Raw genomic sequence first — 20,839 nt, forward strand, 5'->3', positions numbered from 1 at the left:
ACTCAGACCGAAGCATTGTTGTTGACAACTCTTCTTCTCTTGGTGTATGTAAAGGCTCCCTTATTACTTTGACAGCGGTCACCCATCTATACACTTCTATTCCGCTCGCATTTACCCCTAATCTCTCGCCGTTACATTCACCCTGTCGATCGCTCAGCCCACCCGGCCATCCCTCACCTCCACGCCGCCTTTCCCCAAACTCTACTCTTTGAAGCCTTTCCACGAACACCTTCATTTTAGTGAATAAGAAAACTCTCCCGGCTGGTCTGGTACATCTGCTGTCACCTGGGATGTTTCGGTGCCAGTGACACGACCGACCAGCTGGCTTTTTATTGCGCAGCCGGAACACACGTTCTTTAGCCATGAGTCGTGACCATGGCGGGCAATCTCGAGCAAGGAACAGATGCAGGCTCTATACAACCCGTCTCATCGTTACGGTCACACTTTGAAGGTCTCAAGTTTAACCAGACGCCCTCCGATGACCGAGGAAGCCTGTCCGCCTCTCCGCAAACCCTGAAACCCGTCGATGCGCAGGTTCCGACCCCAGCACTGCGAGCGTCGCTGGATTTGCCCAGGCCGACATCGCCATGGATAGGAGGAGGAAGTACAAGCTATGGGGGGGTACATACCCCCATGAAGGGGTCAGAGTCGCCTCCCAGGCCAGGCCATAAACGACCCATGTCGATGATGATCCAGTCCTCTCCCCAGCTGACTCCTTCGGTCCGAGTCGACTCTCCCAGATCACCACCACGCACATATTTCGAGCGAAGTTCTTCAAGATCACCGGAACGGGTCGACAACACTCCATTTGCCAAAGTTCGTGAACTCATCTCACAACGCTCGAGCGCTTCTTCGACTCGCCCTAATACTCCGCGGGCCGTCAGTGGCGATCGCTCCAGTACGGTAGGCGCTATGGGAAATGCAGACACGACTGTACGGGCCGTGGAACCAAAATCTCCGGCCAGGCCGCCCCCCGTCAATCGGGCAGACAAACCTAAGATCCCTACAAAACCCAGCGCCATTTCAGCGCCCAGTGGCTATGGCCTGAACCCGGAAGCCCGCAGGCCTTCATTCGAGGCTCGAGTCTCACCGTTCAGCACGCCTCCTAGTAGCGAGGAGAGTTCCCCCTCTCAAAGCCCCGAGTCGACACTTCCTATCCAGCCTGTTGAGGAATTGTTGACACCGAATAAAGTGATAGCACAACCCACACCTTTTGCGCCATGGGATCAGGGCACTCCTAGGTCGAAGGATGCTCGATCGCTGGGGTTTTCGAGCAGACCAACTGTCGCGGAGAAGAGAGATTCAAGATTATCGGGATTTCCAACACATGATCCCGCACCGCTAAATCGAGGATCGACTTTACCATCGAGGGCAAGTACAGTCTCAGAGAAGCCTGTGAGAGATCCTCGTGAATTGGGTCTATCGAGCGGGAAGCCAGCACCCCGTCATGTTTCAGAGACGATTCGATCCAATCCCTCACCTCTACTCGCACCTTCACAGCCTCTTCGCCCTCAGCCCGTCCGCGACCCTCGGCAGTTTGGATTCTCAAGCCACCAGACTCTCGACATTGACTCGACAGGCGAAGAGCCACGACCTGGCCTACCTCCTAGACGTATTCAACCTCCACCACGTCCGTCTAACGAATCCAAGAATAGCACAATAAGGCCGGTCCCGCCAACCAGTTATGCTGCGGCCCCTGATCGATCTAAGAGGCCGACCCCTATTCAGCAGTTGTCTCGCGCTCCTACAATACCCATAGACCCTCGATTTCCGCCACCTCCAAAACGAGGCAGTGTTGATGAGGATGAAATTCCGCCTGCGACTAGGGCACAGACATTTGGCACCGATTTCTCAAAGCGCCCGTCTACAAAGTCATTTGGGACCGATTCCGATGACGCAGAAGAAGTGGCAGAAGAACCTCAGACCGCGAGATCCGAATACCCAGACTCTACGCATACCAACCGGCGGCCTCCCTACTCCAAAGGTGGCGTATGGGAGATCAGCACCAAATCCGACTCCCGCACCATGGAAGTCTGTGGCCGGCACCTGTGTACAGCGGGATATACTACCCGAGTCTTCGACATGTCCTCAGGTGAACAAGTCATGAGCATTAGTCATGGCGAAACGGTCAAGGTCACAGCCGTGGTATTCAAGCCTGCCGTAGAGCTGGCCAACGAGGGCTCCAGGCTATGGCTCGGTACCAATACTGGCGATTTGATGGAAGTAGATGTGACCACGCATACTATCGTGACCACAAATTCTTCCCATAATCGCCGAGAAATCGTCCGGATACTCCGCAATCAAAGGGATTTATGGACCCTCGATGACGACGGCAAGCTCTTCGTGTGGGAGGCCGACGAGTCAGGCCTACCGAACTTGAAGTACAGCCATGGCTCTCACAAAGTCCAGAAAGGCCATTCATGTTCTATGGCTATAAATGGGCAGCTCTGGCTCGCCTCAGGGAAGGAGATCCGGATCTACAATCCAGGAAGTGACGAGTCTTTTGCCGCCCTTCCCAAGCCGCTATCGCAACAGGGGAGCCTCGATATTACCTGCGGGACCTACTCTACCGAGAAGGGAGGAAGGGCGTACTTTGGCCATATTGATGGGAGAGTCAGTATCTACTCCACCAAGGACTACTCTGCCATTGCCAACGTCAAAGCCAGCGACTACAAAATCAACTCCTTGTCTTTCGTAGGAGACAAGTTGTGGGCGGCATTCAAAACGGGCAAGGTTTATGTCTACGACACGTCAACGTCGCCGTGGAAGGTCAAGAAAGATTGGAGAGCTCATAACGGCCCAGCCACCGAGATCATATTGGATCCAAGCAGTGTCTGGACATTGCAACGGTTGCAGGTGGTCTCGATTGGCCATGACAACTACGTGAGACTCTGGGATGCCTCTCTTGAAAACGACTGGATTGAGACAGAGATGCAAGAACGAGACGTAGAATATTGTACATTCAGGGAAGTTCGAGCGGCGGTTGTCACTTGGAACGTCGGGGCATCGACGCCCTACGACCTGCGGAGCAATTTCATCGCCGACGCAATCAACGCGAACGATCCGCCCGAAATCCTCATCTTTGGGTTTCAGGAAGTGGTTGACCTGGAAGATCGGGCTGTGACAGCCAAAAGCATCCTCGGCTTTGGTAAGAAGAAGGACACGGTCAAAACGGAACAACATCAAAGTCGAGTCTACCGCGAATGGCGAGACTACCTCAGCAAGGTCATCAGCCGATATGCCAGTGACCGGTACGCCTACTCGGAACTGCAGACATCGAGCTTGATTGGACTTTTCCAATGTGTCTTCATCCGGCACGAGGAGCGACCTCGAGTGCGCAACCTTCAAGCCGCAAGTATCAAGTTGGGGTTGAAAGGTCGCTATGGCAATAAAGGAGCGCTTGTGACACGGTTCTTCCTGGACGACAGCTCGCTCTGCTTCATCAACTGCCATCTAGCAGCGGGGCAGACGCAGACTTCGCACCGCAACAACGACGTGGCAAGCATTCTCGAAGCCGAGGCTTTGGATGCCGAGCCGGACCCTGATGTGCGCAGTTCGTTGTACACCGGTGGCGGCGACGGGACGCAAATCCTCGACCACGAAATCTGCATCCTCAACGGTGATTTGAACTACCGAATCGACACCATCCCGCGCGACACCGTGATCAACATGATCAAGCGCAACGAACTGGCCAAACTGCTCGAGCGGGACCAGATGATGGTCTCGCGCCGGCGAGTCTCGGGCTTTCGCTTGGCGGCCTTTACCGAGCTGCCCATCACGTTCGCGCCGACGTACAAGTACGACGTGGGCAGCGACGAGTACGATTCCTCCGAGAAGAAACGCGCCCCGGCGTGGTGTGACCGGCTGCTGTATCGGGGGCCCGGGCGCGTTCGACAGACGGAATACCGCCGGCACGAGGGCGTGCGCACGAGCGACCACCGGCCTGTCAGCGGGGTGTTCAAGTTGAGAATCAAAACCATCGATCCGGTCAAGAGGCAGAAGGTCAAGGAAGATTGTTTTGCGAGCTTCGCCGACGTCCGGCGCCGCATGGCCGAGAAGGCCAGTGTCGAGTATCTCGTCTTGGTGTTGGGCGTGGAGGAGAAGGAGGCGAAAAGGTTACTGGCGGCGAACTAGGACCGTCTCGTCTCACCTGGGATGTTGGGATGTTGGGATGTTCGGATAATGTGAACGCTGCCCTGAATGTAATACGTGGATACAAGTGGATACAAGTCAATCGACCTGCTCTGCTCTGCTCTGCTCTCTTGTAGACGATGAATTTGTATTCCCACTATCCCATCCCATCCTAATGACCTAGCACCCCATGAGCTGTGATTTGTAGCATTCTGTTCGGAACAGGCGGGCTGGGGCTAAGGCTGGGTTTGTACACAGTACGGAGTACGGTTGGTTGTACAAAAACTATCAGGGCGATAAAGAGCTCTTTCTCTGTTGCTTTGGATTCCCCAGACTCGCACCGAGTCCAAGTCCAAGTCCAAGTCCACATTTGGCATTCTGGGCACAGATTTGGATTTGGATTTGATATTGGATATTGGATAGAACAGAGTATGAATTTCCGTCACTCTAACAATAGTGTGCTTGCCTGCTGCTTGCCTTCTGTTGCCTGCTCCTGGTCTATCCCGATCAAGAGAAGCAGAAGCAGAAGCCGCGTGCGAATGGGGTCTACAAGATTGTGATGCCCTCGTCGCTCAGCAGGGTCCGGCCTGAATTCGATCGTCTTGTTGCATCTCAGGCTTTTCCATTCAGTGTCGTCGTTGTCGTCTCGTCTCGTGTCATCATACATTCCCCCGGCACGCTCCTGGCCGAAGTCGCCGCAGCTGCCCAATATCACCCACCTCAGAGCGGCTTTAGAAGTCCCCACCGCCACCATCATCACCACCACCATAGTCACCGCCCCCGTCACCTCCGTCGCCTCCGTCCATTGCTTCACCGAGCATCATGCCACCGAGCAATCCACCTCCCAGCCCCAAAGCCGCTGCACCACCGGCACCTATACCGCCGCCAGTTCGTTTGGGGGGGTAGCCGCCACCGCCGCCGTATCCGCCATAGCCAGCAGCTGGAGGGTATCCTTGCTGTGGGTATCCGCCATAACCTTGCTGGGGATAGCCGCCATATCCTGGGCCGGGCCCATAGCCTTGCGGATAGCCCTGCCCGTAGCCAGCGGGTTGAGGTGCGTAGTTACCCTGCTGTGCCGGGTATGGCGAATGTGAAGAAGAGCTCTTGCCGAGCAGCTTGCCGAAGAAGCCCTTAGATCTGCCGCCGCTGCCGCCGCTCTCTGGACGTTGAGGCAGAGGACTGGGTGCGCCTGGGTATCCGCCCTGGATGCCCGATGCGTTGGGCGTGCCACTTGCGCCACCAGATGTGTAGAAATCATCAGCCGCACCACGGGTCCGCTTGTTCTCCTCGTCTTGCAGGCGCTGGGCCAGTTGCTCGTCCGTCTCATCGCCCTGACGTTGGCTGTTGTAAGGGTTATTTGACTCGAAGCCATGTTTGGTGTCCGAGACATTGGGAGCGTTGGAACCGGCCGAATACGACGGCGGCGCGCCACTGGGGGGTGCGTCTTCGAGATTAGAGTTGGGTCGTCGGGCGGGCTCAGTGGGTTTCTCCCATGTCGACTCCTTGGTGTAGAGGTTGACGTAGAACCTGGCAAACGGGAGCGTCAGTACCCATGGACAACGGGGGAAGGGAGTGGTGATGGATGAAGCAAGCCTAGATGCCGAAATGATTAATGATGAATATAGCTACACTTACCATTCTTTGTACTGGGTGTTGAAGACAGCCTTCCAGCCTTCTGGCACTCTAGGCGGCGGCGGGCCTGGAGGCGGCACGTAGTCGGCCATCAGTTCAGATGCAGTTGCTTCGTCAGATAAGGATGCGATCAAGGATGACAAAGGAGGAGGTAAGGAGGTATTGCGATGACAGCAACAAGAGCGCAGGCAGCCTGTCACTAGATTTGTCTGATGGTGCGGCAAAGCTACACGGAGAGGCAGATGCAACACTGGCTGTTGGAGGGGAAAAGTGGCAGGGTCAGTGGAATCTGGATGGTGGTGCCAGTGCAAGTGCAAGTGCGAGTGCGATGCCCAGGCAGCGTCATCGGCTGTTATCATGCCGTGATGCCTATTGTGGCGCAGCAGCACATCACGAGTTCAACGGGTTTCCATCTGTATCTGTATGTATGTAACTAATATCCATTATCATCATCCCGCTCTTGTTGAGTACCTACGTGGTATGGATCACTATTCGGATGGATTGAATGTGCGCTTCCCTCATCCTCAAGGCCGCCGAGTCGCAGTTAGCAATCATAATCAATACAGCGGCATCGTCCCCGCCGTCTCACTGAAGGCGCGCTCCATGATGTCCAGGCCCTGGTCGAGCTGCTCTCTGGTGATCACAATAGGCGGAGCAATTCTGAAGACCCCGGAAAAACTGGAGTGACTGCTCAGGTTCGCCCATAAGCCCAGCTCATACATCTTCGCCGCCATTCTCCGGGCCAGGTCGATATCCGCAGCCTTGGTTTCTCGATCACGCACGATTTCAACCCCTGCCATCAAGCCGCGACCTCGAACGTCGCCGATGCACCCGTACCTGCTCTTCAGCCTTTGAAGCCCAGCTTGTAGATACAAACCCATCGTACGAGAGTTCTCCACCAGGTTGTCCCTCAACACAATCTCGAGGACTTTGTCGCCCACAGAAGCCGGCAGAGGATCGTTGACGTGGGTGGTGTAAAAGCAATAGTCGCGTTCGGCGCAGATACGCTCGATCTCAGAACTCATCACCACAGCGCTCAGAGGCAGTCCGTTGCCTAGTGTCTTGCTCAAAGTCAGGATGTCTGGCACCACGCTGTCGCCCTCGTGATTAATGGCGAACAAGTCGCCGCATCGGCCCACACCAGTTTGGGCTTCGTCCACGATCAGCAGCATGCCGCGCTTTTCACAATGCTTCTTCAATGCCCGAAGGTACCCTGGCGGAAGGACGTGCATGCCTGCTGACGATTGAATACATTCCACAATGCATGCGGCCAGAGACCCGCACGAGGCTCTATCAATCATGTCCCAGCCGTAGTCCAGCTCGGTCTCCCAATCGTAAGAACCGTCTGGCTTGCGGAAGATGGAGCGATAGGAATTCGGCGGTGGAAGCATGTGCATTCCTGGCATCAATGGTCCTTGGCCTTTACGGCCAAAGTGGTATTGCGTCCCGAGAGCCTGTGCCGTCACACCGTGCCAGCTTGCGCCTAGGCCCACGATCTCGAACTTGCCAGTGTAGACTTTGGCCAGTTTGATGGCAGCCTCGTTCGACTCGCCGCCTGTTGATAGGAAGAAAGCCTTGTCAAGTCCCGGGGGTAGGACAGACGTCAGGCGCTGGGCAAGGCGGATGACCGGCGGGGACAGCATGCCTGAGAAGAGATGGTCCAGCTGCGCGGCATGGTCCTGGATGGTAGAAACGATCTCCGGGTGGCCGTGTCCTATCAGACAGGACATTTGGCCGGAAGTCCAGTCGAGCACTTTGTGGCCGTTGGCGGTGAACACATAGAGGCCTTTGCTCCCAGTCATGATGTCCTTTTCGAATTCGGTGCCATAGTTGGCCAGGCATGCCTCGGCGGCCACTTTTAGTTGTTCTTCATCCACATTGCTGTACAGAGTGGGTGTGTCAATTGACTTGGATGTGATATTGATATTGACGGTGGACGGACTGTTCTCCTCCAGCATTGGTGCCATGGCTAGTTGACTCGGTCAAGGGACGGACGATGGGATAACAGAAACACTGAAACCCAACCCCTTCGTCCTCTCCCTCCGATCAAGATAGAAGATATACATGAAGCAACCGTCGGGAAAGTCGTCCAGTTGGTGGGTTCCTCAGGAGCTCGACCCTGCGACCTAGATACCAGATAGGGAAGACTCGTCGGGGAACAAGGGCTTCCATTGGGCTAACCAAAGTGGCGGCCGCGAAACTTGTGCTCTCATTCGAGCCTGCTTCAATACTCAACCCTCTGCCAGTGGCCAGCTTGGATTGGAAATGGAGGCGATGGAGGTTGTCATGAGAGAGCAATCATGCCATAGTATCAAGGTGCTCGACGCCAAGTAGCAGCGTGGACTTGGCTTAGGAGCCAGAGGCTTAGGGGCGCCCCCAAATCAAGCCTAAGGCCTGATGCCCCTGTCAGTCTCCCTTGATGTGTACATAGAATGTAGGGAGTAATATCCGTACAGTACGCAGTACATTAGTACCTTTACGCCTTACGGAGTACCTTAGGTAGGTCCCTATACCCCGTAGGTGCTAGGTAATTTCGAGTCACGTGGAGCCATTCCGCGCCAATAGCAATCGCAGTTCCGCCGCCAACTTTGACTCTCCTTACAAAGCCGGTCAAACGTCAACATCTCCGCTAAACACCGCCACCAGTACGGAGTGTACTCAATTTAGTGTATACTCCGTACATGAACTCGGATACGACAGCCAAGGCCGAGCCATAGCCATAGCCATTCATCCCGGCTCCGGTGCCGGTGCCGGTCCTTGTCCCGGTCGTTGTCCTTGTCTTCGACATGCAAGCTCAGCCTCATGGCATGAAGACGGCTCGACCATATCGGTCACATAAATACCCCGCCTGTACTCGATGTCACAAACGGCGGTCCCGATGCACGATCGAGATCCCCGGGCAGGCATGCCTACTGTGCCGGATGCATGGGGTGGCATGCTCATCTGCGAGCGGCAAAAAGGACGACCGGGTCAGTCCCAAAGTGGGCTTCATCCATCGCTCGTTGGTCGCCGACGAGAAGTCTCTCGAAGGGGTTTCCTCGCACATTGTCGGCCCCGTCATCGCGCGCGACACTCAGATTCTCGACCAGTATCTCCCGCTTGCGGCCAACACCAACGACACCGACACCAACACCAACGTCACGGCAGGTCACGTCAACACCTACATCCACACGAACAACGGCGGCGGCGGCGGCCGTCGAGAAGCGCCCAAGCCGATCTACCATGTGCCGATCCCGCCGCGGCGGCCCAGCCCGGCCGACTGCCACTGCGCGCGGAATCTGCCTGCCGAGCTGCTCGAACAAGTCGACCCGTTCCTCGGGGTCCTGCTGGACAACTACTACGACAACATCCACCCGTGCTACCCGATCACGGACGAGGAGTATGTGCTGTCGCAAATCAAGGACCACAAGTCCACGTCCATGTCTCTGTCTCGCACGTTCGTGGTCAATCTGGTGGCGTACGCCCTCTTCTACTGGGACCCGTCGGCGGCGTTGGCCACCTTCCCCAAACCCGACCAGGACTTTGCCTGGCAGGCGGCCGTCGAGGCCAACCTGGGCGACATGCAGAAGGGCGACCTGGAGACCATCGTGTCCATCTGCACCAACGTGAGCGGGCGGCCGTCGCGCTGTCTCCTCAGCAACGTGACCAGCGTGGCGCGCGCCGTGGCATTGTCGCACGCCATCGGCCTGAACCACGATTGCAGCGAATGGAAGATCGGGGAGACGAAGAAGCGGATGCGCTGGAAGGCCTGGTGGGCGGTCGTGATCCAGGACCGCTGGTTCAACTTTGCCCAGGGCACGCCGCCGTATATTTCCAAGGGCCACTACGATGTCCCGCTGCCGACCGTCGACCTGCTCACTCGCGGGCCGACCAAATCGGTTTCAAAATCGCCGCGCCACCGACGCGCCGCCGAAGTCTACATCCATTTCTGCCGCTTGACCGAGATCGTCGGCGACGTGCTGCCGCTGATCTACCACATCCGCTCCGGCAACGACAGCCTCGCGGCCGAGCAGACGTCGCGGTCGGAGATCGAGCTGAACCGCTGGCTGGAGAGCCGCCCCGGCTGGCTGAACCTGCACGAATTCCACAACCGGCCCGCCGTGCCGGGACTGCTGAATCTACAGCTGTGCTATCTGTCCGTCCGCATGTTGCTGCGCCGCATCGCCTGGCACGAAATCGCTCAGCGCGAATCCGACCCGGCCTCGTCGTGGCTGCTCGGCTGCCAGCAGGCCGCTGAGGACATTGTGCGCTTCGTCGCCTCGCTGCACCAGCACGACCTGAATGCCTTCTGGCTGCCCTACAGCGCCCATCACTTCACCTCCGCCGTCACCCTGCTGCTGCGCTGTGCCTTGGAGACCAGCTTCCCGCATGTCCGGTCGCACTGCATGCACCTCGCCCGCACCCTGGTCGATTGTCTGAGGAGATACCACGATGAGTATCAGTGGGACCTGGCCGAGACGGCTTTGCCGCAGTGCGAGACTTTCTTGAAGCGCATTGAGGATGCTCTGCCGAGGTCGCCGAATTTCCCCTCCGCCTCGAGTGGCGCTGATCTGTTGAATCCACATCCACATCCGAATCCGAATACGAATCCGAGTCCGACCCCTGGGTATCTACATCATGATGGCCACGAGAATCTGCTGGGCAATCCACTTCCGGACGATGGCTTTGCCGCCTCGCAATGGCACGGCTCCCTCGAAGAGCTGTTCCCCGACATCTTCTCCGACTTTACAGACACCGCTTTATTGACTGGAGAAGGTCGTCTTGACGTTAATGAATAGTTACAGATATGTTCGGCCGGGAAGCTTGGTAGCATGTCGCAGTAGTCCTCATTTAAACTCCTCGATCAGTATACCTCCTTGTTTGCTGAACTTAGACTTGCACTCCTCGTACGAAGAAGAAGAATCTGGAGGCAAGATTTAAACGTGGAGAATGCATAAGCCGAACTCGACCAGCGATTACTAGTATTTATGCCTGCGAGACGACTCAAAAAGTTCGTTTCCTAGGGTGTCTTGCCCTTGCACGGCTAAACATGCTAGAATCAACGTGGCGGCATCCACAGCAAAGTCGTTTCAGTATGAGCAATCAAGTTCCCAGTCATCGCTTTCTTTCCCGAATACCCTCAGAAGGCTTGTCGGTCCCCGAGCTTTTGCTGCTGCCGGCCAAGAATCCAGCAAGATCGAAATTTTCAGCCGGGCCTCCTGTACCACCACCCTGCATTGCGCGTGTGAGGCCACCCATGGGGCTATTCTTCTGCATCTCTTCATACTCGGCTCGTGTTTCCGGATCCAAGTTCTCCATTAACTTGGGCATGCCGACTGTAAAGACCAGAGCAACTATTCCAAGCAAGATCATCGGACTCTTGAGCAAGGTCAACGGGTTGAATCCCTGGCGCTGCTCATAGAAGTCCTTTTTGGCGAGAACCTTTGCCGACAGATCCAGCTTGTCCGTCGGCGCCGTGACGAATGCCACCCCTCGATCAGTCCATCGAGTTCCTCGGTATATCTCCCAAGCTCCTGTAATCACCGTCCCGGCCGAGTCGGGAGATGGCGAAACGTCAATGCGGTAGGGCGCGAACACATAGTCGCGAGTGTAGATGTCCAGGAGGTGCGATCCGACAGTGGTGACGTCGGGGAATTCGAAGTAGTTTCCTCGCCGGAGAACCGCCTTGATCGGGGGACCATAGCCAGAGGTTAACGTGGCATGGGTCGAAGCCGGAAGAGTATTGGGGTTGGGTAGGAGACTGGAGCTGGGAATTTGGACTCGCAGCGTTGCGGCCAACACGGAGGGAACCAGCTGGCAAGCAACCGCGACTAAGGCGTACAAGAACATAGCCATCGTGTAGGTTGACTAGACGGTCTCACTCGATGATGAGGACAGGAGAAAACTGGTGGCGTAATTGAGATGTCCAAACATCGGTACATGTACTGAAGTAGTAGTAATTGAGGTAGGTGAGGTCAGACGTTCAGTGCCAAGGCCGGGACGCGCTAGGCGTTGTGACTGACATGGTAACGCGGGTCAATCTGGCGCAACACACCATGGCTACATATCGTGAAATGCAGTTGATCGGGCGGGCTCATCCTGCTGTCCAGCATCCAGATCCCTGAAGGTCCCAGGGCCTAGCTGAGTGGCGTAGTCGATGAGCTGGGCCGGAGGGCGACGAAACTCGATGGTGCCATGTCCGCCAGCTCTATAAGGACTAAAGTTCCATGCTCGACACTTGTCAGGGCACACGTACTCTATGACGGCCTCCCGCGAGGTATTGCCGATATAATAAAAGGTGTACCTAATCTATCGGAGTGACCCTGAAGTCCGGATGGTACACTTCGGGCAGGTATGTCGATTGGCGCACTTGCCCAGCCAGGGAATCGGGGCTATACTGAATGGCCATGTCAATGGAGGCCATCGTAAAGGCAATCCAGTGGATGGCCGTTTGAGGCCGGACAACCCCCGGAGCGCGACGAAACTCCATGGACCCATGTCCGCCAGGTCCACAAGGACGGAAGTTCCATGCTCGATACTTGTCGGGGCACACGTACTCTATGACGGCCTCCCGAGAGGCATCGTCGATATAATCGAAGGCATAGCCTATGCCTCGGAGCGGCCCATACATCGCTAGGGGAGCCGAGACCCTGGCGTCTTTGCCGATGTTTGTTTACAGAACCGCTGAACGGCATCCTGCCGGGAGGGCGGCGTACAGCGTGCGGTGGCAGGCTCCCAGAAGGTCACCACCTTGGCCATCGACCTAAGCTGACAGTCGCCAGAGAGATATGGACATGGAAGCCACATGACGCCTCTTGTCGAAACTCAAAATACTGGCCCAAGGTAGTCCCAGCCCAGCAGCAGAGAGCAAATCGGCAATGATTGCCAGAAGACTCAAGTTGAAATCACGTGTGACTCGTGCAGGTGCGTCAAAGTCAGGATATGTAAATGATCTTGGATGTAGGAATAATTCAAACTCGGCGCCGAACTAGAAGGGGAGGTGATCTCGCTGATTGGCCGCTGTTGTCAAGGTAGGTTGGCTCGTGTTGGAGCCGGAGGGATCTGTGATGGCATTCTCGCGACGAGGGCCTACGGGCCACCTAGATGAGGTACGAATAGGAGAGTCGGAGCGGACGCCAGGGCGACGAGATGCTCTAGGTGATTGAGAACGCGAACAATCATGTAGAGAGGGCATTGTAGAGATCGTGTAAACTTAGAGGTGGCTCAAGTTGGAAATAAGACTTGGGAGGGCTCAGGCAACTCGAGGTGGACAGTGAAAACCTAGGTAGTGACGGCGATGACCATGGATAAGAGGGAAGGGGCGGAGAAGAGACAAGATTGAGTGCTTTCTTTTGCCTAAAGGTATGTACATCGTTGGACGTCATACCTGCAGGAGACTCAGTGCTTCCAGCAAGTAAAAAGATACGCGCTTGAACAATAGGAGTACTCATCAACCAAGCTGAGGTCTTACTTTACCACAATTTCATTTTCATCATCTTGCCATATCAAGCGACTGACACTTGACGAGCACAGTCAGTCCAGTTCCTCCTCTGTTCCAGCGAACCGAAAAGTCAGACCGTCGAGTCTCCCATCAGCAGTGACAATGCTACATCTGACAACCTCATACTTGTCCGTTTCATAAAAGCACAGAGCGTCCTCGTGCTCACGAGACTCGACGAGAAACGCGCTGCCGAAAACCTTCCCGGCTCCATCGACCAAGGCTCTGTACTTGCCACCCCAAGTTCGAATGTGACCGCCTTCGACATGCGCTGGAGTGAGAACAGGCTCCACGGCCAGTTCAAGCTGCCGGGCTAGGATGCTGGGGTCTGCAAGCGTCCCATAGAAGAAATACCACACAGGGTACTGGTCATGCGCAGGTGACGGAGGCACATTTGGCGTCTCCACGCCGAGGTACGGTGTCATGGTGGTGGAGCAGAGATTCTTCTTTGCCTTGGTGGCCACTTTGACAATCATGGGTTGAAACCCGGGATGATGCTTAGCGATCCAGGCGATGAGAGAGGCCTTTGCCCCGCCATCAATCTGACAAAATCCCGCTTGGCCAGAATCGCCCGTGCCAGGGAGAAGTGTAGGGGTTTTGGCCAGACCAGCAGCGGTCTGGATACTTTCGGGGGTGTCGAGAGGGTCTGTCAGCTGTACGATGAACATGCCAGATGCTGATTCATTCTTTGCAGGACCTGGGGTTGCGAGAGGCTGGGGCTGGACGCGGTACGTGAGAGAGTATTCGTACGCCTCGCGATCATATCCTTCGGCCTCTTTCTGGGTGCGGACCGTGGCCCAAAAGTCATCTGGGACTCTTGTGCGTGAGTAGTCATTCCGATACTCTTCGAGGTGTCGAACTGCCTCCGTATGTGTGTAACCGAACAGATGCTGCCATCGCTCAGCATCGACACCGGAAACAGAGTTCTCCTCGTCAAAATCTGCAATGTTAAGGGCCATGGCCTCTAGTTCGGCGAGGAGGTCCATGACGGAAAGGGGTATCAGTACAAGGAAATTCGAGTACGACGGGGACAATACGTTCGACAATGTGTGACGGCGGATCGTGGACGAGTGTCTTGCCTGTTGTATAATGTTAACAAACTCACATGGACGAAGAATGCATAGACAGCTATATTTGCTGCAGCTCTGAGGTCCTCATTCCTATGTAGATCGGATGCCTGGCCGCCTTCCTCGGTGACTCACACAACTCTCCGTATGGATAACTATGACAAGCTTTTCATCCCATTGAAGAAGCCTATTTCTGTACCAGACTGGGAGCCGGGCAAGAACAACGGGACAGTTTCGTGGTGGCCGTGGCTCAAAGGAGCCAGCCACACACGATGGCGATTAGCTCTCAAGAAGCAAAAAGCCACTCGATGCATAGACCATGGTTCGTGCATGGTTTGTGCCTGGGTTCACAGATGTGACGGAAGAGATGGCAAGATCTGGCGAGGCGCTTTCAAGCCCGTCCAAATCAACACGTCACGCTTTGACGCGTTCCGGCGCGTTCGAGAAAAATCCCAAAAGAGTTCAGCCAGGGCCTGGCTCTGCCGCCTCGTCCCACTACCATTACTACACTGTGTGCACCGTCATACCACCAATGCTGTACCCATCAGTGATGTTGATATCACTGGTGCTGACACCATGGAAGTCTCGCTCTAGCTCCAGCATCAACTTGCCTCTGCTTGAACCACCATCCGTCCGCCGTGCGGTCAAAGCCATGTCTTTCCTCCTCCGTGCAACATTCTATAGCCCTGCAAACATGGAGTTGCACCCCCGTCGTTATCTTGCTATCTTTCTTATCTCTTCAGAGCGCCATGGACACGTGGGACTTGGTCCAAGCTGGCGACGTTTCTGGGCTATACGAAGTTGAACCATGTTTGATTGCATTCCGCTGTCAACACGCTGTCAGCAATTCCAACGGTCATCAACGGCCATCAATGTGCGACCCCTGTATCGACAGGTCATGCCGGATGTGCTATATCAGTGACTTGGCCCCTGCCTCGAGCATCAAAATGTCGATCGATCACCCTGGGTAGCGGTTCCCTCCATCGATCGCCATGAAAGCCGGCATATCATTTTCAGCAGCCTTGAGCTTGAGTTTATGGACAGGAGTAGGAGTGGTGGATGCCTTTTGGCGCATGAATTGCGGACTTGCACAGACTGGAAGAATCGATCCAATCATCAATCCGGGCGCGATCTCTGGCCATGTTCATATCCTCTCTGGAGCCAGCAGTAAGTAATTAGACCTCGGAGTCTTTGTGGTGATACTATCGTCGGGATATGAACTCACCATACACTAGACGTCAATACCACATCGGACTTCGATTCCTTGACGGCCGCAGCTTGCACCTCATGCTCGATCCAGAAAGATAAGAGCGCATATTGGACGCCACTGCTGTACTATCAGCGCGCCAACGGTTCTTTTGTTGATGTGCCCAATGATGGTACTGTCGTCTACTATTTGGGGAGAGGCGAAGACCGTCGCAACATCATCCCTTTCCCACCAGGTCTGCGCATGCTTTCTGGAAACCCTTCGAAAAGGTCCTACGACAACTCGACCATGACCTACGGGAACAGCACATACCGAGCTAGACCGGTCGCCGACCGAGTGAGCTTTGCCTGCATCAACTATGCCCAAGCGACTCCCGAAACGCCCAATATGGCCACGACAGATTGTCCCAACGGTCTTCGAGCCCAGATTCAATTTCCTAGCTGTTGGGACGGAGTCAATCTGTACAAACCCGACCAGTCACATGTGGCATACATGTCGCAAATCGACAATGGCGTATGCCCCCCCACGCACCCGAACCTCTTACCACACTTGTTCTACGAAATATACTATTTCCCAACCAGACTGGATACCTCAGATGGTGGGACGTTTGTCTTTTCGCAGGGGGACACCACCGGGTATGGCTTTCACGGCGGTATGTACCAGAAACAATTTCGATAGATCAGTTTGATCTTCGACCACTGACAACCTCGTGCAGATTTCATGAATGGATGGGATGCACAAATTCTCTCTGATGCCATAGCGCAATGCATCAACGATGTCGACTCGGGCAACATATCCGACTGTCCTCCTCTGCAAGCCTCCCAAGATGAGTACTACTCGACCAACTGCCCAGAACAGCCTGCTCTAGTCAATGAGCAGGTGAAGGGCGAACTGTCCAAGCTACCAGGTTGTAACGAAGTCACCTCGGGCCCGGACGATGTCCCTCAAGGCATCTGTGCGACTCAACCTAGCCTCAATCCTGTGGTCGATACGGACGGAGAAACCACCACGGTCCCCGTAGCCAATGTGACAAGCACCACACTCAGTTCAGGGAATACAGCACTATACCAGGGCTGCTACGTCGAGGCGACAGATTCACGAGCCTTGTCGGGCGCCTCATACACCAACAGCAGCGGAATGACTAGTGTGTCGTGCGGCACATTCTGCCAAAGCAAAGGATTCGGCGTGTTTGGCACCGAATACTCCAAAGAATGCTACTGTGGCAGTGCAATCGCTACCGCCACGACAGATCAAAGTGATTGTGGGATGGTCTGCTCCGGCAATCGGACCGAGTATTGTGGTGGTCCGAGCCGACTGAGCGTGTGGAGCATTGTCAGTGGCACAGAGTCTGGTGCCAGCTCGACCACGACCTCAACGACATCCGCCTCTCCAACATCAACCCCAACCCCATCAATCAGCGGAGCAACCTACATGGGCTGCTACTCCGACAACACTGGCGGTCGCACACTTGCATCACGCACGACCGATGCGAACATGACACTTGAGCTGTGTGCGCAGACCGCGCAGGCCGCGAATCACAAGTACTTCGGCTTGGAGTACGCTGGCGAATGCTGGGCCGGAGACACGATGGCAGCGACTGCGGCGCCGATCACCGAAGCAAAATGCAATATGAAATGCAAGGGTGACACTACTCAACTGTGCGGCGGGTCCAACGCACTCACTATGTTTCAGAACACGCTTTTCGTCCAACCGGCCAATCCGTCTGTGGTCGATGTCACGACGACTCAAGCCCAGTACACATACGTGGGGTGTTACACCGAGGGCTCTTCGGGCCGGTCGCTGGGATCGTCGGGTAGCTCGAGCTCTAGTTACTCGACGACCAACGCCAACAACATGACAGTCGAGCTGTGCGTGCAAACATGCAATGCCAAAGGATACAGCTGGGCCGGAGTCGAATACTCCAAAGAATGCTACTGCAACAACGCCGGCGTGGTCAATGGCGGTGCTGCAGCTCCGGGCGGCGATGCTGACTGCTCAATGATCTGCGTCGGGAACCTAGCCGAGTATTGCGGCGGGTCGAGCAGGATAAGTGTGTACCATCTCCAGACAACAGGAACCGTGCAGCGGAGGCATTCGCACTTCCACCATAAACGCGAACTTCGCGGTTCTGGGTCCTTTGGCTCTTGAGCGGATGGGTACAGCCGTACACAACGCCGCGATGACCCGTTGAGATGGACTGGAATTCGCCGGGATGGATTGTAAGGCGTTGTTGCGAGGGGCCGTGAAGAGGCTTTGGCGAATACGCCGGCTTCATACAAGGTCGGCTTGTCGGCCAGTGACTCTGAATGTCAAGAAGCTGCAGAGTCTGCTCCTCTTTCGTTGTGCTCCACACTGTGGTGTGAACTGCCTTGCTATCCCGGACCCGAGCAGATGCTGCACCAGGTGATTGTCGTTGAATATTAAGAAATAAAATGACGAATGCTACACACTTACTGCTCAAGAAGCAGAACGGGAGAACGGCGCTGCCTAGGTACTCACATGCGTAATCATTGCTGCCCCAGGAAGGAATTGGCCGAGACATCTGCCCTTGCATCATACTCGTATACAGTAACAATCCAGACAGAAAGTGGTGAAACCAGGTCAGGACAATATTGTGTCGCTCTCCCCTATTCATTGGTGGAGGTGCCCATTATCCTGTGCAGTTGATTTAACCTTTCGGTTGGGTCGATCTGCTCCCGATGCAGCTTCCGGGGCCCGGCCGACACCGGGCAGCAGTATTACTCCGTACTCCGTACTACATACCACCTACGTACCACCACTACAGTAGGAAGTGGTCCTTGGCCCTGACTCCTGGGTGGAAAGCAGTCTTGTTTTCCCAGCACCGGCACCAACGATTCTCCTCCGTCCCCTAGTCATACCGTCCTTATCGCTAAAAGAACACAACCTTCTATCGCCGAGGGAAAAGAGGCTGACGGGCTGAGTGATCCTCGAGATCACAGTGCGGGAACAAGCATCTTCCCAGGTCTCGTTGACGGCGGGCCTTGATACTTCCTACAGGCGAGAGATTAAGCCTGGAGTCGGCGACTTCGGCCGGTCCTGCTTTTGTGTCGGGATGGAGACTATTCTGCACATCTATCACCCGAAACGCCACCTTCTGTTACTGGAGTACGCCATCAAAAGCCCCAGCTCTAGCCCTAGCCCCAGCTCCGGCGTGGCTTTGTCGCAAACTCATTCCAATCCACCCAACGTCCTCCTTTTCGTCGGCGGACTGTATGACAACTTCCGGTCACCGTCCTATGTTGATGATCTAGCGGCCTTGTTTCTGCGGGACACACCGAACCAGAAATGGCGGGTGATGCACGTCCAGCTGTCGTCGGCAGGGAAGAGCTTCGGGCTCTATGATCTGGACCGCGATGTATGTTGACTCAATCATCAACTTCCCTCTCCCTTGTCTCGTCCCACCGTCCGCATCTTCGTGCTAAAGCCTTCCCTTCTTGACATGCAGGTCGAAGAAATCGGCACAGCAATCAACTACATCCGCGCATCTGTCACCCAGTCCCCCACATCGCCCGTCGTCCTAATGGGTCACAGCACCGGGTGCCAGGACTTGATCCACTACCTTGTCTCTCCGCTAAAGAACAGCAAGAACTCTTCCAATTCTCGCCCCGTGGTATCCGGTGCCATCTTTCAAGCCCCGGTTTCCGACCGCGAGGCAATCATGCGCGACGTGAACGACGACCAGGCCACCCGCCAGGCTTACGAATCATGTCTGTCCATTGCTGAGTCGACGCCTAAAGACAAGCACGCGATGACCATCCTGCCTTTACATATCAGCAAGCAGTGTCTAGGCCCGGCGCCGCTCAACATCACGCGGTTTTTGAGCCTCGCATCGCCTGGTTCTCCCGATAATCCGGCCATGGATGATTACTTTTCGAGCGACCTGTCTGATCGACGGCTGCTGGATACATTTGGGAGGATTGGTGGTGTTGCACATCTTCAGGCCTCTAAACATACCGGGGAAATCAGCAGCGACCTTGGCCACTCCAGTGAGGTTACGGGTAGAAGCGTCTTATTCCTCCCCTCGGGTGATGACGAGCATGTGCCCACTAGCATTGACAAAGCCCTGCTCCTGTCTCGGTGGACACGCGCCGTCGAAAGCGGAGGGGCTGCTTCGGTTTCGCCTTATTCGCAAATCGTTCGACACGCGCTGCACGATATTTCCGGATCGTCCATTGAGGCACGTACAGCTCGACTGGTCGAGATGCGCGGCTCGGTGCTGCGGTATCTAGACCATGTAGTTGGGGATATCTTCGAGGAGGGATCCGGAGTGTCAACGGAGAAGGGGGATGCAAGCGAGCACTCGGGCCAGGGCCCATGGGCGATCTACGAGAGCGACCGGCACGCAATTGAAATGGAGCGTGGTGTAAGTGGTGTTAGGCTGTGACTGAAAGGAGAGACAGGGGCCATGATCGGAGCAAAGTGATATACGTTAGGACAAATTTTGCCGGTTCCTAATGCAATACAACACCACGAAGTTGAGGAGGACCAAGTGATAGGATCTCCTAGGATTTCAGGCATCGAACGCGATGGATCTTGCAGTGCATGGCAAACATTCTTCCCATAAGAGTTGAAGGTGGGCATGCTAAAAGTAAGGCCAGACAATACCGATAACGGGGACAGTCGGTGACAGCATACTCCGTACAAGTAACTGGCCATACCCTCGTTTATGGGTTGAATGCCAACATGGTTGGATGCGTTGTCGCTCTTCCCGATATAACCCGTAACGTCCAGGGTAAACTGCCATCGGGCTCAGTACAGTAACGATAAGCATTGGGTTTCCATGGATCTTCAGGCGGCCTTGCCGTGCATCTTTCACATCTCCGATTATACCAATCTTTGGCCTCCCCTTCCTCCCGTGTCTTGCTTTGCCACGATCTACCCTTGACCGCCGAGACCGCACATGCCACGCTAGCTGTCCCGGATTCAAGAACCCGATGGCGCCGAAAGACAAGGGTCAAGACAACCGGGCGGCAGCCAAGGTGGCAGCTAGTAATGACAGTGTAGGCTTGGGCAGAGTCACCGCTCATGATGCTTCATGCGTTTGCGACGGGCCACTGCACGGTGGTTACTCGAGTCTCGAGCTTGTGTAGCAGACGAGATGGGTCTGGACAAAGACTCGTCCGACGTAAGCATGTGGCAGGGCTCCGTTTAGCATGTGAAGGGTGGTTGCCGGACCGGAGGACGCTGCTCACAACTTGGTCTTGACCAACCTCGAGCTGGTGTTTTGAGTCAGTCAGTTCATCCAAGGAGACCTCGTCTGACAGGCAAACCTGGTCTCCTGCAGGAAGACCATCTCCATTTCAG

General features: G+C 55.4%; 9 protein-coding genes across 9 annotated transcripts; 4 read left to right on the forward strand and 5 right to left on the reverse strand.

The window, feature by feature from the left end:
- Window positions 1-375: 375 nt before the first annotated feature.
- Window positions 376-4,134, forward strand: A1O3_00471 (uncharacterized protein; the record flags this gene model as incomplete). Its single annotated transcript, XM_007730621.1, has 1 exon — window positions 376-4,134. The coding sequence occupies one exon, from the start codon at window positions 376-378 to the stop codon at window positions 4,132-4,134; it is 3,759 nt and encodes a 1,252-aa protein (XP_007728811.1).
- Window positions 4,135-4,862: 728 nt separating this feature from the next.
- A1O3_00472 (uncharacterized protein) lies at window positions 4,863-5,855 on the reverse strand (the record flags this gene model as incomplete). Its single annotated transcript, XM_007730622.1, has 2 exons — window positions 4,863-5,658; window positions 5,767-5,855. 2 exons carry the CDS (start codon window positions 5,853-5,855, stop codon window positions 4,863-4,865), a joined length of 885 nt encoding a protein of 294 aa, XP_007728812.1.
- Window positions 5,856-6,320: 465 nt separating this feature from the next.
- On the reverse strand, window positions 6,321-7,730 carry A1O3_00473 (2,2-dialkylglycine decarboxylase (pyruvate); the record flags this gene model as incomplete). The annotated part of the gene is made up of 1 exon (XM_007730623.1): window positions 6,321-7,730. One exon carries the CDS (start codon window positions 7,728-7,730, stop codon window positions 6,321-6,323), a length of 1,410 nt encoding a protein of 469 aa, XP_007728813.1.
- An 819-nt stretch (window positions 7,731-8,549) lies between these two features.
- On the forward strand, window positions 8,550-10,541 carry A1O3_00474 (uncharacterized protein; the record flags this gene model as incomplete). Its single annotated transcript, XM_007730624.1, has 1 exon — window positions 8,550-10,541. The coding sequence occupies one exon, from the start codon at window positions 8,550-8,552 to the stop codon at window positions 10,539-10,541; it is 1,992 nt and encodes a 663-aa protein (XP_007728814.1).
- A 316-nt stretch (window positions 10,542-10,857) lies between these two features.
- A1O3_00475 (uncharacterized protein) lies at window positions 10,858-11,598 on the reverse strand (the record flags this gene model as incomplete). The annotated part of the gene is made up of 1 exon (XM_007730625.1): window positions 10,858-11,598. One exon carries the CDS (start codon window positions 11,596-11,598, stop codon window positions 10,858-10,860), a length of 741 nt encoding a protein of 246 aa, XP_007728815.1.
- Window positions 11,599-12,046: 448 nt separating this feature from the next.
- Window positions 12,047-12,373, reverse strand: A1O3_00476 (uncharacterized protein; the record flags this gene model as incomplete). Its single annotated transcript, XM_007730626.1, has 1 exon — window positions 12,047-12,373. One exon carries the CDS (start codon window positions 12,371-12,373, stop codon window positions 12,047-12,049), a length of 327 nt encoding a protein of 108 aa, XP_007728816.1.
- A 902-nt stretch (window positions 12,374-13,275) lies between these two features.
- A1O3_00477 (uncharacterized protein) lies at window positions 13,276-14,226 on the reverse strand (the record flags this gene model as incomplete). Its single annotated transcript, XM_007730627.1, has 1 exon — window positions 13,276-14,226. One exon carries the CDS (start codon window positions 14,224-14,226, stop codon window positions 13,276-13,278), a length of 951 nt encoding a protein of 316 aa, XP_007728817.1.
- Window positions 14,227-15,299: 1,073 nt separating this feature from the next.
- On the forward strand, window positions 15,300-17,662 carry A1O3_00478 (uncharacterized protein; the record flags this gene model as incomplete). Its single annotated transcript, XM_007730628.1, has 3 exons — window positions 15,300-15,474; window positions 15,543-16,166; window positions 16,230-17,662. 3 exons carry the CDS (start codon window positions 15,300-15,302, stop codon window positions 17,660-17,662), a joined length of 2,232 nt encoding a protein of 743 aa, XP_007728818.1.
- A 925-nt stretch (window positions 17,663-18,587) lies between these two features.
- A1O3_00479 (uncharacterized protein) lies at window positions 18,588-19,919 on the forward strand (the record flags this gene model as incomplete). The annotated part of the gene is made up of 2 exons (XM_007730629.1): window positions 18,588-18,890; window positions 18,981-19,919. The coding sequence occupies 2 exons, from the start codon at window positions 18,588-18,590 to the stop codon at window positions 19,917-19,919; spliced, it is 1,242 nt and encodes a 413-aa protein (XP_007728819.1).
- Window positions 19,920-20,839: the final 920 nt, after the last annotated feature.

This window comes from Capronia epimyces, assembly GCF_000585565.1.
Source record: "Capronia epimyces CBS 606.96 chromosome Unknown aczIQ-supercont1.1, whole genome shotgun sequence".
Taxonomy (NCBI): Eukaryota; Fungi; Ascomycota; class Eurotiomycetes; order Chaetothyriales; family Herpotrichiellaceae; genus Capronia; species Capronia epimyces.